At 46.9% G+C, this 12,030-nt stretch overlaps 2 protein-coding genes and 1 pseudogene across 2 annotated transcripts in view; 2 read left to right on the top strand and 1 right to left on the bottom strand.

Annotated features, from left to right (window-relative positions):
* SPG7 (SPG7, paraplegin matrix AAA peptidase subunit) overlaps positions 1-7,502 on the top strand; it is a 38,870-nt gene extending 31,368 nt beyond the window's left edge. Inside the window, exons 12-17 of the mRNA XM_023537701.1 lie at positions 5-70; positions 1,818-1,933; positions 3,817-3,973; positions 4,591-4,757; positions 5,399-5,476; positions 7,133-7,502. Of these exons, the coding sequence (XP_023393469.1) occupies positions 5-70; positions 1,818-1,933; positions 3,817-3,973; positions 4,591-4,757; positions 5,399-5,476; positions 7,133-7,333 (785 nt within the window). The 3' untranslated portion in view covers positions 7,334-7,502. The remainder of the gene's footprint in view (positions 1-4; positions 71-1,817; positions 1,934-3,816; positions 3,974-4,590; positions 4,758-5,398; positions 5,477-7,132) is intronic.
* On the bottom strand, positions 3,147-3,265 carry LOC111746657 (annotated as a pseudogene).
* Positions 7,503-11,467: 3,965 nt separating the features above from the next.
* The window catches only part of RPL13 (ribosomal protein L13), a 3,820-nt gene continuing 3,257 nt past the window's right edge, over positions 11,468-12,030 (top strand). The window contains exons 1-2 of the mRNA XM_011371865.2: positions 11,468-11,586; positions 11,764-11,884. Coding sequence (XP_011370167.1) covers positions 11,781-11,884 — 104 coding nt within the window. The 5' untranslated portion in view covers positions 11,468-11,586; positions 11,764-11,780. The remainder of the gene's footprint in view (positions 11,587-11,763; positions 11,885-12,030) is intronic.

Raw genomic sequence — 12,030 nt, 5'->3', positions numbered from 1 at the left:
GCAGCACGGGAAGGCCACACTTCCGTTCACACATTTAACTTTGAGTATGCCGTGGAGCGTGTCATTGCAGGTATGAGGCATGGTCCCTAGAAGTGCCCTTCGGGACGGTGGGGTGGAAGGAGCGGGTCAGACTTAAACGCGTGGACCTGATCCGCAAAGAATTACTGGATGAAAGGGAAATAGGTAAAGTATTTCTCTTTTTAGAAGTCAGAGCTTTACAATGTGACTGACTTTTCCATAGTTTAAAATACTGCAGATTTCTGTTTGAAGAATAGACACACTCTTCAAATAGATAAATAAAAGAATCTTGCAAACCAAAATGTGAGTAGTGCTCGGCCCATCAGCCATCTTACAGTGCCTGAGAACCAACTGCAGATGGATAGGCCACTGTGCATGTTGTCAGGGGTCCGTGCTGCCACTGCCCAGGAACAAAGAGTGTCTGCTGAGGGCTGTGTTCTGCTGGTCAGCTCCGTCTCTGCTGAAATTCATGCTGTGCTCGGGATAGGAATGGGAGAGGTGTTTGGGCAGTGGAGGGTTGGGAGTGCTTCTGGCAGTGCTTAACCATTGCTGCTCAAAATGGGGTCTGTGGACTTCTATGAGGAGAGCAGGACTGAAACTGAGAGAAGGCATCTAGAAGCTTCCATAGCTCCATGTGACAACATTCAGACATGGGCAGGGCATCTTGTCCTTTACAGAGTTCAGACCAGAAAGTATTAGTCCAAGACACTGGACTAATTTTTTTTAAAAGAGAAACTTCTCCTTTCCATAAATTTTTGAGAACCACAGTGCTGTGTATAGGTGGGTCTTGTGTGTAGGTAGTGAGCTTTCTGTCATGAGCCGTCTTTACAAGAAGTGTGTGCCTATCACCTTCAGTTTTGAGTTAAAATCTAGACGAATGCCACCAGGTTCCCAGCCTGCAGCTTGGGAAAGAAGTGAACTTGTGCAGGTAGAAGGGACTAAAGTTGCCATTTCTTACTATAACTTTGGTTTTTTGTAAGCCATTTATTTTTACATTGAAATTGATAAGTGTACAGTAAGAGTATCGAAGCAGGAGATTCTGAAGCGAATATTAACAATACTGCCCCCGGGTATTCAGTGTTTAGAACAAGGCTGAGCTCTCCTATCCTTATTCCAGGGTGGACAGCCTGAGCTGGGACATGTTTGTGTTCAGGTAAAGCCCATCTTGTGAGGCCGTGATCTCACGGTTAGTGTCCATATAATCAGCTCTGCTCAAATGATTCATCTGCCACAAGCAGTGCATCTTAGATTTTATAACTTTACGGTAAATAGCAGTAGATGGTCCTAGTAGTATGATATAGTAAATACCCCGAACCTAGAGCTTATTCAGGTTGCATTAAATGGGAACTTAAGGACAGGGGAAATGTAAGATAAAGTCACCAAAGTAAGAGGTGGTCAACTACAAAGGGTGAAAAAGAACTGTAGAGTCACAGGAGCTGCAGCTACCCCTGCCAACAAGAGACCTACAGTTTGGCGTGGGCCCCGTGCTAATCCTGTCAGCCCTACAGCCCCACCCGCAAAGCCTGCAGGAGCTGTTCGATTGTTGCACCATTTAAGGAAGTGGAAACAAACATGGCCCCCTCCAACACCTACCTAATGAGTTTGCCTTCAAATTGGAGAAATTGTAAGGAATAGTTGTGGGTGTCAGCATGGGCTGATATGCAGGAGGTGAACATCTAGTGACAACTTCACTTTGACAACGACACAAGGTAAAAATCAAGGCTCATCAAGAAGCGTTCTTACATACTTACGCAGGATTGTCAGTGTGCCTGAACTCAGAGTCCTGGGTGTTCTTACAGGGACAGCCAAGAAGAGCAAGATCCTCTCAAAGGAAGAACAGAAGGTGGTTGCATTTCATGAGTCAGGCCATGCTTTGGTTGGCTGGCTGCTGGAGCACACCGAGGCTGTGATGAAGGTAGGGTGTCAGATGAGGGTCTGGGTTTTGGAGGGTGTGCACCCAACTGGCCCTTGAACTAAGGTGACCTTGGAAGCACCATGTGTTTGTGCTTGGTGAAGAATAAGCACGGCCTGAAGTGGACCTGAGAGCAGGTGGGAGGGGACCGTGCAGGATCCCTCACCCGGGAAGCATAGGGTGGGAGGAGGTCTTAAATCTAAACCAGTGGGGTCCAGTTGTGGACATGACCATTGGAAAGCCACACGACCATTTGAGTCTCACTCCTCATCTACAGTCAGTCTTGGAATTAAGAATTTAGTACACATTTTAAAAAACATTACTCTTGTAGACATTTGTGAACTTGGTGAAGATTTATTTGTATCAAATGGTAGTATCATAGAGCTACCGGCAGTTCCCTAAGACCCAAACATGGGAACGGTCTAGCAGTTCTCTGCCTGGTATGTCAGTGTTTAATGTCTGTTAATCAGTGGGTGTTAAGTGTATGCAGCAGTCACCTCTGATGGGTGCAGCAGTCACTGAGCTAATCAGGACTGGGTCCAGGGTGACGCAGTGGGGACAGTCACCTAGGGTGTGACACTAAAAAATTCAGTAATCAACATAAATATTTTAATGCAGTATCTCAAAAAAGTAATGGCAGAAAAATCCACGATGAAGTAAATATCATAATTAAAAGTTTCCTGTTCTTAAGGGGGGTTAGAGGAAATGAGTGAAAAAAGGGGAAGCGATTAGAAGTACAAACTGGTTCTTACAAAGTAGTCATGGGGATATAAAGTATAGCATAAGAAATGTAGTCAGTGTTATAATAACTACATGTGTCAAGTAGATAACTAGATTTATCAGGGTGATCACTGTGTAAGTTATATAAATGTCTACTCACTACATTGTACACTTGAAATGAATATAATAAATATTGTATGTCAATTGTAATCGAAAAATAAAATTATTAAGAAAATTAAATTTCCTGGTCTTAGAATTTTTGCTTCATTTGATGGCTGAAAGTCATAAACTAGTCATAATGAGAAAAGCTCCCTCCCAAAGCTTGTACTCTGCTAGTGAAAGATGTTGGAGTTCCCGTTGCTGTTTGGTCTTTATTTCCAGCCTTTTCTTTTTAGAGTTTTTTTTTTTTTTTTTTTTTAGGCAAGGCAACCCTTGGTTGACCTCACAGATTGCAAGAACCTTGTCAGCTTACAATCCTTTATTTTTTTGTTTTTTACCCCTACCGCACCTGGTCTTCCTAGGTGGTCTCCCATCCAAGTACTAACCAGGCCCGACCCTGCTTAGCTTCCAAGATCAGATGGGATCGGCCTTGTTCAGCGTAGCGTGGCCGTAGACATATTTCCAGCCTTTTCAGTTGTAGTTTACTTTAGTGTTGGGTTTTAAATTTTCCCTTCTGATCCTTGGGGCACTGTGAGGTGGTCCTGCCGCCATGAACCTCAGAAACAGCGCCTGAGGCCCGAGTCTCCTTGTTGCCCAGGCATCAGGCCTAGTCCCACTGGAGCTGTGCCCACAGCTGGTGTTGGGCTTTGTGGGGAGGTGAAGACAAGGATAGTTTCCATGCCCCCTTTGAAGCCTCTTGGACAGGGTGCGTGAGGCCATGGTGGGGGGCTTGGTGGCAATGGTCCCTGCACCTCCTGGTTGGTTTACCTAAGAGGCCCTGTCTTTGTTCTTTTCGTAATATATTTGTAGTAACATTCAAGGAAGTCACTCTCACAGTGTATGAGCCGCTCTCCTTTAATGATAGGATCCTCTTGTTATAAAAATGGGGTTAGTGCAGATTTGCTCCACTGCTTTGAAACCCTCCAGTTAAAGATCTCCCATTGCCCCACCTTCATCTTTAAAGCCCACATCCTGCCTGCTAACTCGGGCCACCTAACGTTCTGCAGGTCTCCATCGCCCCTCGGACAAATGCTGCACTGGGCTTTGCTCAGATACTCCCAAGAGACCAGCACCTCTTCACCAAAGAGCAGCTGTTCGAGCGGATGTGCATGGCCCTGGGTGGCCGTGTGTCGGAGAGCATCTCCTTCAACAAAGTTACTTCTGGTGAGGCCCTGCAGGACCTGGCGTTCTCACAGTGCTTTTACGTCCATTATCCCTTCTGCATGTGGAGGAGGGCGGTGAATCTGATGGAAGGATCTGAATAATAGTAGGCTGCAAATATACTTTGAATTTCATTAAGTGATTTTTAAAAGATCTGTGGTCAAAGGAGATTTGGAACTAAGTAAGACTTTTTAAAGAAATTAATTACAAAAACATATGTAGACTATAAATGTATTTAATTGGTTAATTATTGGTAATTCAAACAACTTGACTGTTCTCAGCTGTTATTTCACTGGGATGTCCATAGAGCAGGTGGAAGACTGTTTCCTGCACGATCTCTGTGATATTGAGGTTCAGTGTTGACAGGTGTGTCTTGTGCACACCTGGACTTGTGCTGGAGAACTGGTGAAACGAGCGCAAATTATGCACTCTAAGTAGTTGTTTTTTAAACAAAGCATTTAAAAAAGTTTCCAGACTCTTAAGAAACAGTAACAGGATACAGTTGTCCCCTGAGGACTAAACATTTGCTGTCAGGCCCAGGTGTGTGCCAGTGGGGTCCCCAGGGTGCCCTGAACTCGGCATCGCCATCAGAGAAACCTTTTCTTGACACCATGCTCCAGGGGCACAGGATGACCTGAGGAAGGTCACTCGCATTGCCTACTCCATGGTGAAGCAGTTTGGGATGGCACCAACCATTGGGCCCATCTCCTTCCCTGAGGCTCAGGAGGGCCTTGCGGGCATTGGACGGCGCCCCTTCAGCCAGGGCCTCCAGCAGATGATGGACCACGTGAGTGCACAGCCCTCGCTGCCACACCTCCTGCTGGCCTCTGCTCCATCCTGCACCACAGTGGGGGTAGAGGACAGGTGTCCTGTGCTGGCGCTGCGCCCTCTGCCACGTGAGGACCAAAGCTCTGTTTAGAGGAGGTTCCCTACTGCACCGAGCTGAGCCCTGTTATGTGCCCCCACATCGTGGCTTTTTCTCCTGGCCTCTGTTGTCACTCTGACCTGTTGAGTGTGTGTTCTTGGATGAGGACCTGTGTGGCTCCTGATGAAACTGTAGATGATGGGAAACTGGGAAGAATATCAAATAAATACAACAAACGACAGAGCTAGTGGCCAGTGATCCCTGTGGCCAAAAGGGATGCACTGCATTGTCCTTGGGAGACTCAATCACGGCAGTGTTTGGCTCATCCTGGCGCAGCTCTAGTTGGCCTGGTACAGTAGCATATGAGGCAGCCGCGGGAATGGAGGACAGAAACAGGGTCCCTAGCCTCCAGGAGCTGGTGGGGTATCTGTGGGTGTGGAGGGCTGGTAGGCAGGCATCTGGAACTAGAGCATTTCCAGGGAAACTGTTGGCAGTTTACTTAGGTGATAGATGACGCTGTGAATAGTCGTCAGTTGTGCTCATTACAGACCTTTCATTTGCAGGAAGCTCGACTGCTGGTGGCTAAGGCCTACAGGCACACTGAGAAGGTGCTTCAGGACAATCTGGACAAGCTGCAGGCGGTGAGATTTGGTGTCTGACCTCCAGACACCTGCTTAACCATCCAGAAGTTGCGGGGAGGGTGCTGACCATCACTATGCTGTGCTGGCATAGCTGGTCACCCTTTCATGGAATACTTCAAATGTACACAGAACTTTAGAAAACAACAGAACCAATGTGTTCCACCCAACTGAAATCTAATATTTTCCATAAATTTTTTAGCATTTTATTATGAACATGCAAGTCAGTTCCTTCAATGTAGAAGAACATAATAAACCCTCCTGTGCCCATTGTTTAGCATCAGCAGTTATTGTTTGGCCAGTTTTGTCTAATCTTTTCCAACTCAAACTTTTCCTGAAATTTAAAAATTAAATTTTAAAGTTTAGAATAGTTTTAAATCTACAAAAAAGTTGCAAATATAGTAGTTCCCTTAAACCCCACACCTGTTTTCTCTATTGTTAACATCTTCCATTAGTATGTTGCATTTTTAAAAACATAGTAAACCAATATTGATGTATTATTAACTAAGTCCACACTTATTCAGATTTCCTTAGCTTTTCTCTGTCCTATTCCTGTCTCCTCTCCCCCAATTACATTTAGTCATCACACCTCCTTAGGCTCTTCTTGGCTGGGACAGTTTCTCACTTTTTTTGTCACTGATGGCCGGCTGTGGCAGTGTTAGGACAGGTCCTATCTTCTTACAGTAAGACTAGGTGTTGGGATTGGGGTCACCTCTTGACCCCAGAGTCCTCTACTGTGTCCCTAGTAGAGGAGGGCAGCTCTTGGTTGATGGGCCATTGTTTCATTAATGTGAGGCTCTGCTAGCTTGGGAGTTGCATGTGTCGGGTCCTCCAAGTGTCGCCACAGATCAGCAGCACCAGTTTCCCCAGGAGTTGTGGGCAGTGCAGAATCTCAGGCCCACCTGACCCACTGAACCAGAAACTGCCTTTAACAAAGTCCTTGGCATCACAAGTGCATTGTCACTGCTGCGCAACAGGACTCAGGCTCCTGGTGGGGGGCCAAGGATATCCTGCTCCAGTTTGCACTGGGTCGACTTACACTTCAGTAGGGTACAAGACTTAGCAATATATTAGAGCAGCTACATAGAAGAAGCGGTCGCCCCAGTTTGGAGGTGACAGAAACCTGTCCAAGTGGCTGCAGCAGGGTTTCCTTGTAGTGGAGACTGAATGGTGATGGACTGCTAGTGCAGGACACTCAAGGTTCATTCAGCGCATTTTCCACAACCTATCTAGAGAGGCAGAGGTTCTCTTCCGAAACTGTGAGGTCCTGTAGCTCTTAGCACCAGCATCTCTCTCCCTAAATTCCAGAGAGGAGTTTCTGCATTTTAGTCCCCCATCCTCATAGAGACACACATACCTTGTCTGGTGAAGGAAACCGAAGTTGCCCAAAATAAGCAGAGATTTGGAAGGGAAGCAGAAAATTAATGAGGCCGCAGCTGGGAAATCATCCCCCAAGGTTGAGACAGGGAATGATTCTTTGCTTGAGCTGGCTGCATGTGCTGCTTCCCTGGGAAAGTGGCCTGTTCAGGGGTGTCCCGCTCACAGATGCCCCTTCCTGGGAGACAGAGGGCCCCCTCCTTCTTAGTGCTCTGCTCTCAAAAGGCTCTTGTCTATGTCCTTGTCCTTCAGGACTCACACACTGCCCCTTGTTCCTCCTAGCTGGCGAATGCCCTACTGGAAAAGGAAGTGATAAACTATGAGGACATCGAGGCCCTCATCGGCCCACCGCCTCATGGACCCAAGAAGATGATCGCACCCCTGAGGTGGAGTGACGCTGAGAGGGAGAGGCAAGACACTGGAGAGGAGGAGGCGCCTCAGCAGCCACCCGTTCGAGGGGAGGAGCCGTCTTGGCCCAAATAGCTGAACCTTGTTAATGGTGCCCAGGAAGTGAACTCTACTTAGCTGTCCCCCAAGTTCCTTTTCACCTGAGACTTGGACCTCCTCTGGGCCCCTACTGGGCCCTGATGAAGGGCCTCTGAGATGTTGGTTTCTCTACCTGTGATTAGTAAAGTCTTTGCAGAGATGATTAGTTTTGCGTTTATATTGTTTTCCCCCAAGGGGCGGATTATCAGTGTTTCTTAAAGTTGTGAATGGAGGACTTCCCGGGTTTATGACACTGTCATTTTGTGGGTGCTGGGTGGATCAAGGGGCAGCGCAGCAGTCAGGCTCTGCACAACCTGTTCATGTTGGGGCTTGTGCACGGGCTCTTCCCAGCTCCTGTGACTTCATCAGCATGCTAACAGGATCCCGATGAAAGGACCCTCTGAGCCCATGTTCTCACTCATCAGTAGGGTTACAGAGATGGGGACAGGCACCAGTCTCTAGAGGATTAAAACACCGCCACCTACTGCCATTTGGATGGATATGCATGCGAACCTCTACTCAACTGGTCTGGTGGCACTGTGAGGAACACCTGACAACTATGGTGATACCTTAGGATGGAGAATCCATCTTTGTACCATGTGGCCATTTCTGACCCAGAGGAGCTGTTGGGTTTGTCCTGGATCACAGGATTGTGTGCAGGTTATAATTTCAGCTATGAGATAACCAATTGAAGAACCCCTTTTGTAGGAATGAATATAGGATAAAGGGCCCAGGACACCCCATCACTGCAAGACAGGCCAAGTGCATGTGGCTCCCTTCCCAGAGGATGTGCTACATGTACTCAGGTGTTCCCACCTGCGGCTTTCATCTCTTCTACCTTCCCTGTGTGGTGGCATTTGGAGCCATGGATTACGGATACTTCCTAACAGAATGGTGGTTTTTTCACTGCTCCCACACTCAAGTGTCCTAAGGAAACGCTTGCTGAGCTGATGGGTGGGTGGGTGCAGAGATGGTTACATACCTGAAGGTGGGCAGCTCTGGCATTTTGTGAAGACACTTTTGCCTTTGCCCCAGTTCCTCAAATTCATTTCCTTAGATAGGCATATAGGTAGGAGGGTTCTGGTCTTTGCCCAAGGTCAGTATCCTTCGTAATCTCTAATGGTGGATATCGCCAAGCTCATCCCCTTTGTACTTTACCCATTAAAATGGCCCAGGTCTGTTTATCCTTTGGAAAATCATTTGCTGAGTGCCAGATGCTTAACCAGGAATGTAAATGGCATGAAAGGGGCTGCCTTGCTATAGTGGGGGAAGGTGCAGCTGGCTTCCCAGCACTCACTGGTGTGAGTGGGCTCACGGCCCCTCAGATGGGGGTTTTCTTTGTGTTGATTGACAGTTGTTTGCGGACTGGCTCCCTAATTGGTCATAAATTATGTCACCTCCCTGTCATGAGACACATGGCACTCGAGAAGAGTGCCAGGAGTTATACCTCCTCTGCTATTTCCTGCATGGATGAAGCTCACACCTCCTTTAAGAGGGTCCTAGAGGTGAAGAGGATTCAACAACAGCACGTGGTCCCTGCAGCAGCCACACCAAACCAGGCAACCTATGCACTTAACACTGGAACCAAAACCCTGACCCTCTGCTCTCTGATACAGTATGGCCTGATTGTAGCTTCTGGAACTGTCTTTGTCTGAGTTAGATGTGTGAAATCACCTCACTGATATAAACATGTTTCTTAAGTAAATATGTATATTTAACACAAAGAGCCTCAGAAGATCATTAAAGCATAAGAAAAAAACTTGTAGTTCTTAAATCATAATACAATTGTTCTTAATTCTGATTTATCCTCATAAATTTTTTCATTTTGCTTTTTAAAAGTATTGAAGTGTAATTGACAAACATCAGGTTCATTATATTGTAATGATTCTGTATTACACAGTTAAAGAATTTTTTTTCTTGTGATTTTTAAGATATAATCTCTTAACTACTTTGAAACAAAACATGATTGATATTGTACTTCGTTATGAATTTCACTCATGTGTTTCTCATATTACAGAAACCTTTGAGTTAACCTATTTCTGATTTATGCATGAGCCATGATTTTGGAAAGCTGAGAGGCTGGATGGTTATGAGTTCTGTGATGAAGCACATTATCCTGTCCTTGTTACCAGGCTACTGCTTTTCCTAATTTAACCATCAGCCAATATTGACAAAATTAACATGCTAATTTTTGCAAAGTGCTATAGGGACGTGACTTTTTCCCCCTGAAAAAAACCTATGAAATCACTTTACTGCTATGATGATAAATCTAAAAATCAAGACTATGTGTCTGAAGGGATCCAGAAACTGCTGTTGACTGTCTTAGGCTGGATTTCTTTGAGGCTGACTCTCAAAGGACCAAATGGAGGAAGCCAGTCAGGTGCTGGTACGTAATGAGGCACAGCTATGAGTAACTGGGGCTCAGTCTAGGAAGGAAATTCTGAGAATGTGTGCAGAGCATAATATACACATCCAAAGGCCTCTTAGTTGAGCGCTGCTTCCGGGGGCATTAGCTAGCCCTTTCAGGCCTAAGCCCAGGACAAGAGCCCTTCAGCAGAGCTGTGACTGGAGTTTCTGTGCCAAGGGACAGAGACTATCCCTATACCTAAAGATTTTTAAAACCCTTGAGCCAAGAGCATTTGAGACCTTGCTCTCTGGCATTATGTCATCAGTTTGGCTCAAATAAACTCTTACGAAGAAAAAAGAAAAAAAAAAACCTTGAGCCAGACAAGTCTTTTTATTGGGACTCCCTCACTTCAGTTCATAACAGTTCACTTTAAGCTTTCCCATTAGTCTTTCCCAACGGAAAAGCTAAGCATATTTTCAGCAAAATTTTCATACTGGAACTTTTTTTTTTGCCTCACTAGTCTGCATAGTTTTCAAAGGAAGTAAGGTATTCAGTATTCAAGCATGAAAAGTTGGCTACGGCTTAGCTGTGTGCTGAAGAGCAAGGTCCTCAAATTACAACTGTACTTCTTACCACTAACTGGATACCGAGCAGTGTCTCCAATTTCAGACCTCCACCCAGTGACCCAGTACAGCATCTTAACCACCAGTAGCTGGAGCTCAAGTGGTGAGAGAGCAAATGAAGCTGCATGAGTCTATCTATGGGTCTATCCAGAAAGAGAAACTGGGAAAGGGGACAGGAATGTGTTTGAGATTAGAGCAAGATGTTGTGGTCCATGGTGGGATCACTGAAAGGGGTCTGAGAAACTTGTCAGAAAAGCAGGGCTGCTATTGTCCTCATTTCATAATTGAACACATATCTATTAAATGATAGGGTTTGAACTTCCCCTGAAAGCTTAGTGCTTTCGTCCGAAAAGCTGTGTGTGTCTCATCTGTTACATATGTTCCTTCTCCCTGATCATAACCTTATAATTCTTCAGTGAGTCTCAACCTGATTTTTCTAACACCCATGGGTGTCTCAATAGGGCAGAAAACTTTATCAGTAACTTGTTTTCTCAGTGCAGGAAACAGTCCTCCAAATTTCTCGTTTTGTGTCATGAAATTCTTAAAATGTTGTTTTGCAGGGAGGAAGCTTGGTTAGTGTGAGGGTGGTAAAGAATTACTGGGATATAAAGGCTTACAGATAGTATGGTGTTGGCAAGTTCCCAAACTTGTCCTGGAGAACAGGAGACGCGCAGGGCACAAACTATGGATGTATGCCTCGTTACTTTATGTTTATGATGCTCATCTCAATGGAGGCAGTATGCACAGCGGGAAGTGTGACGTCTGCAGTCGGCCACGTGGATTCTCAGGGCCACCACTTACTACCGGCTTTTCCTACCTCGGAGAAGTTACCCGATTCGTCCCACAAGCAGAGGGGTTGTGCGATTCCATGTGAAAGTGCATGCGAAGTACCAGATGCCCGGAACCATTCAGAGTGGTCTAAAGAAAAAAACGTGTGTTCCGAATGGATGGGTGGGAACAAAAATTGGGACATGAAAGACGAGGCTTTAGGTGTTGGAGAAACGTAGGACCCGGCAACGCCAGGAATTCGCCCAAACCACCCTGCCACTGCTGTCCCCAGCCTGGGGCACTCCTCCTCAGTGTTCACGGAGCTCCACTGGCAACACCACGCCCTCCCAGGGGCCGCTAGGGCAACTGGGAGCGTAAGGCACGTCATTTCCGTGCTTCCCGGCTCTGATTGGTCACAACGCCCCGGTGCTTCTGATTGGCCGGGTCCACTGCCATCCCAGTGTGCTTTGCGGCCCCATTTCCTTTACGGTGGCCGTTCTCCCACGGAGGAGGTGGGTATGCCGGAGTTCGGCGCGGGCTGAGGCAATCGAGTGCCATCGGGTTCCATCCGCCTCCATTGGCGTAGGGCTCACGCCGCAGTCGACGTTGGGCCGTAGCTGGGCTTGCTGGGCGGGCGTGGGACGCGGCATCCGGGCTGAGACCCGGCCCTGACCCGCTTTCCTCCTTAGGCCCGTAGGGAGCAGCCATGGCGCCCAGCCGAAATGGCATGATCCTGAAGCCCCACTTCCACAAGGACTGGCAGCGGCGTGTAGCCACGTGGTTTAACCAGCCGGCGCGGAAGATCCGCAGGTGAGGGGCGCGTGGAGAGCACGGCCAGGTGGTGACAGTGTCCGGAATGCAAATTCACTTAAACCCTTTTCCATGTGATAACCGTGCAGCACTTTCAGCTCCACGGAGCCGGTATTATAACGTGGTTGGGGGTGGGGGCCGCTGAC

The sequence above is a fragment of the Pteropus vampyrus genome, unplaced genomic scaffold, assembly GCF_000151845.1.
Source record: "Pteropus vampyrus isolate Shadow unplaced genomic scaffold, Pvam_2.0 Scaffold196, whole genome shotgun sequence".
Lineage (NCBI taxonomy): Eukaryota > Metazoa > Chordata > Mammalia > Chiroptera > Pteropodidae > Pteropus > Pteropus vampyrus.
The sequence above is the reverse complement of the archived record's forward strand: the minus strand, read 5'-3'. Positions and strand labels throughout refer to the sequence as shown.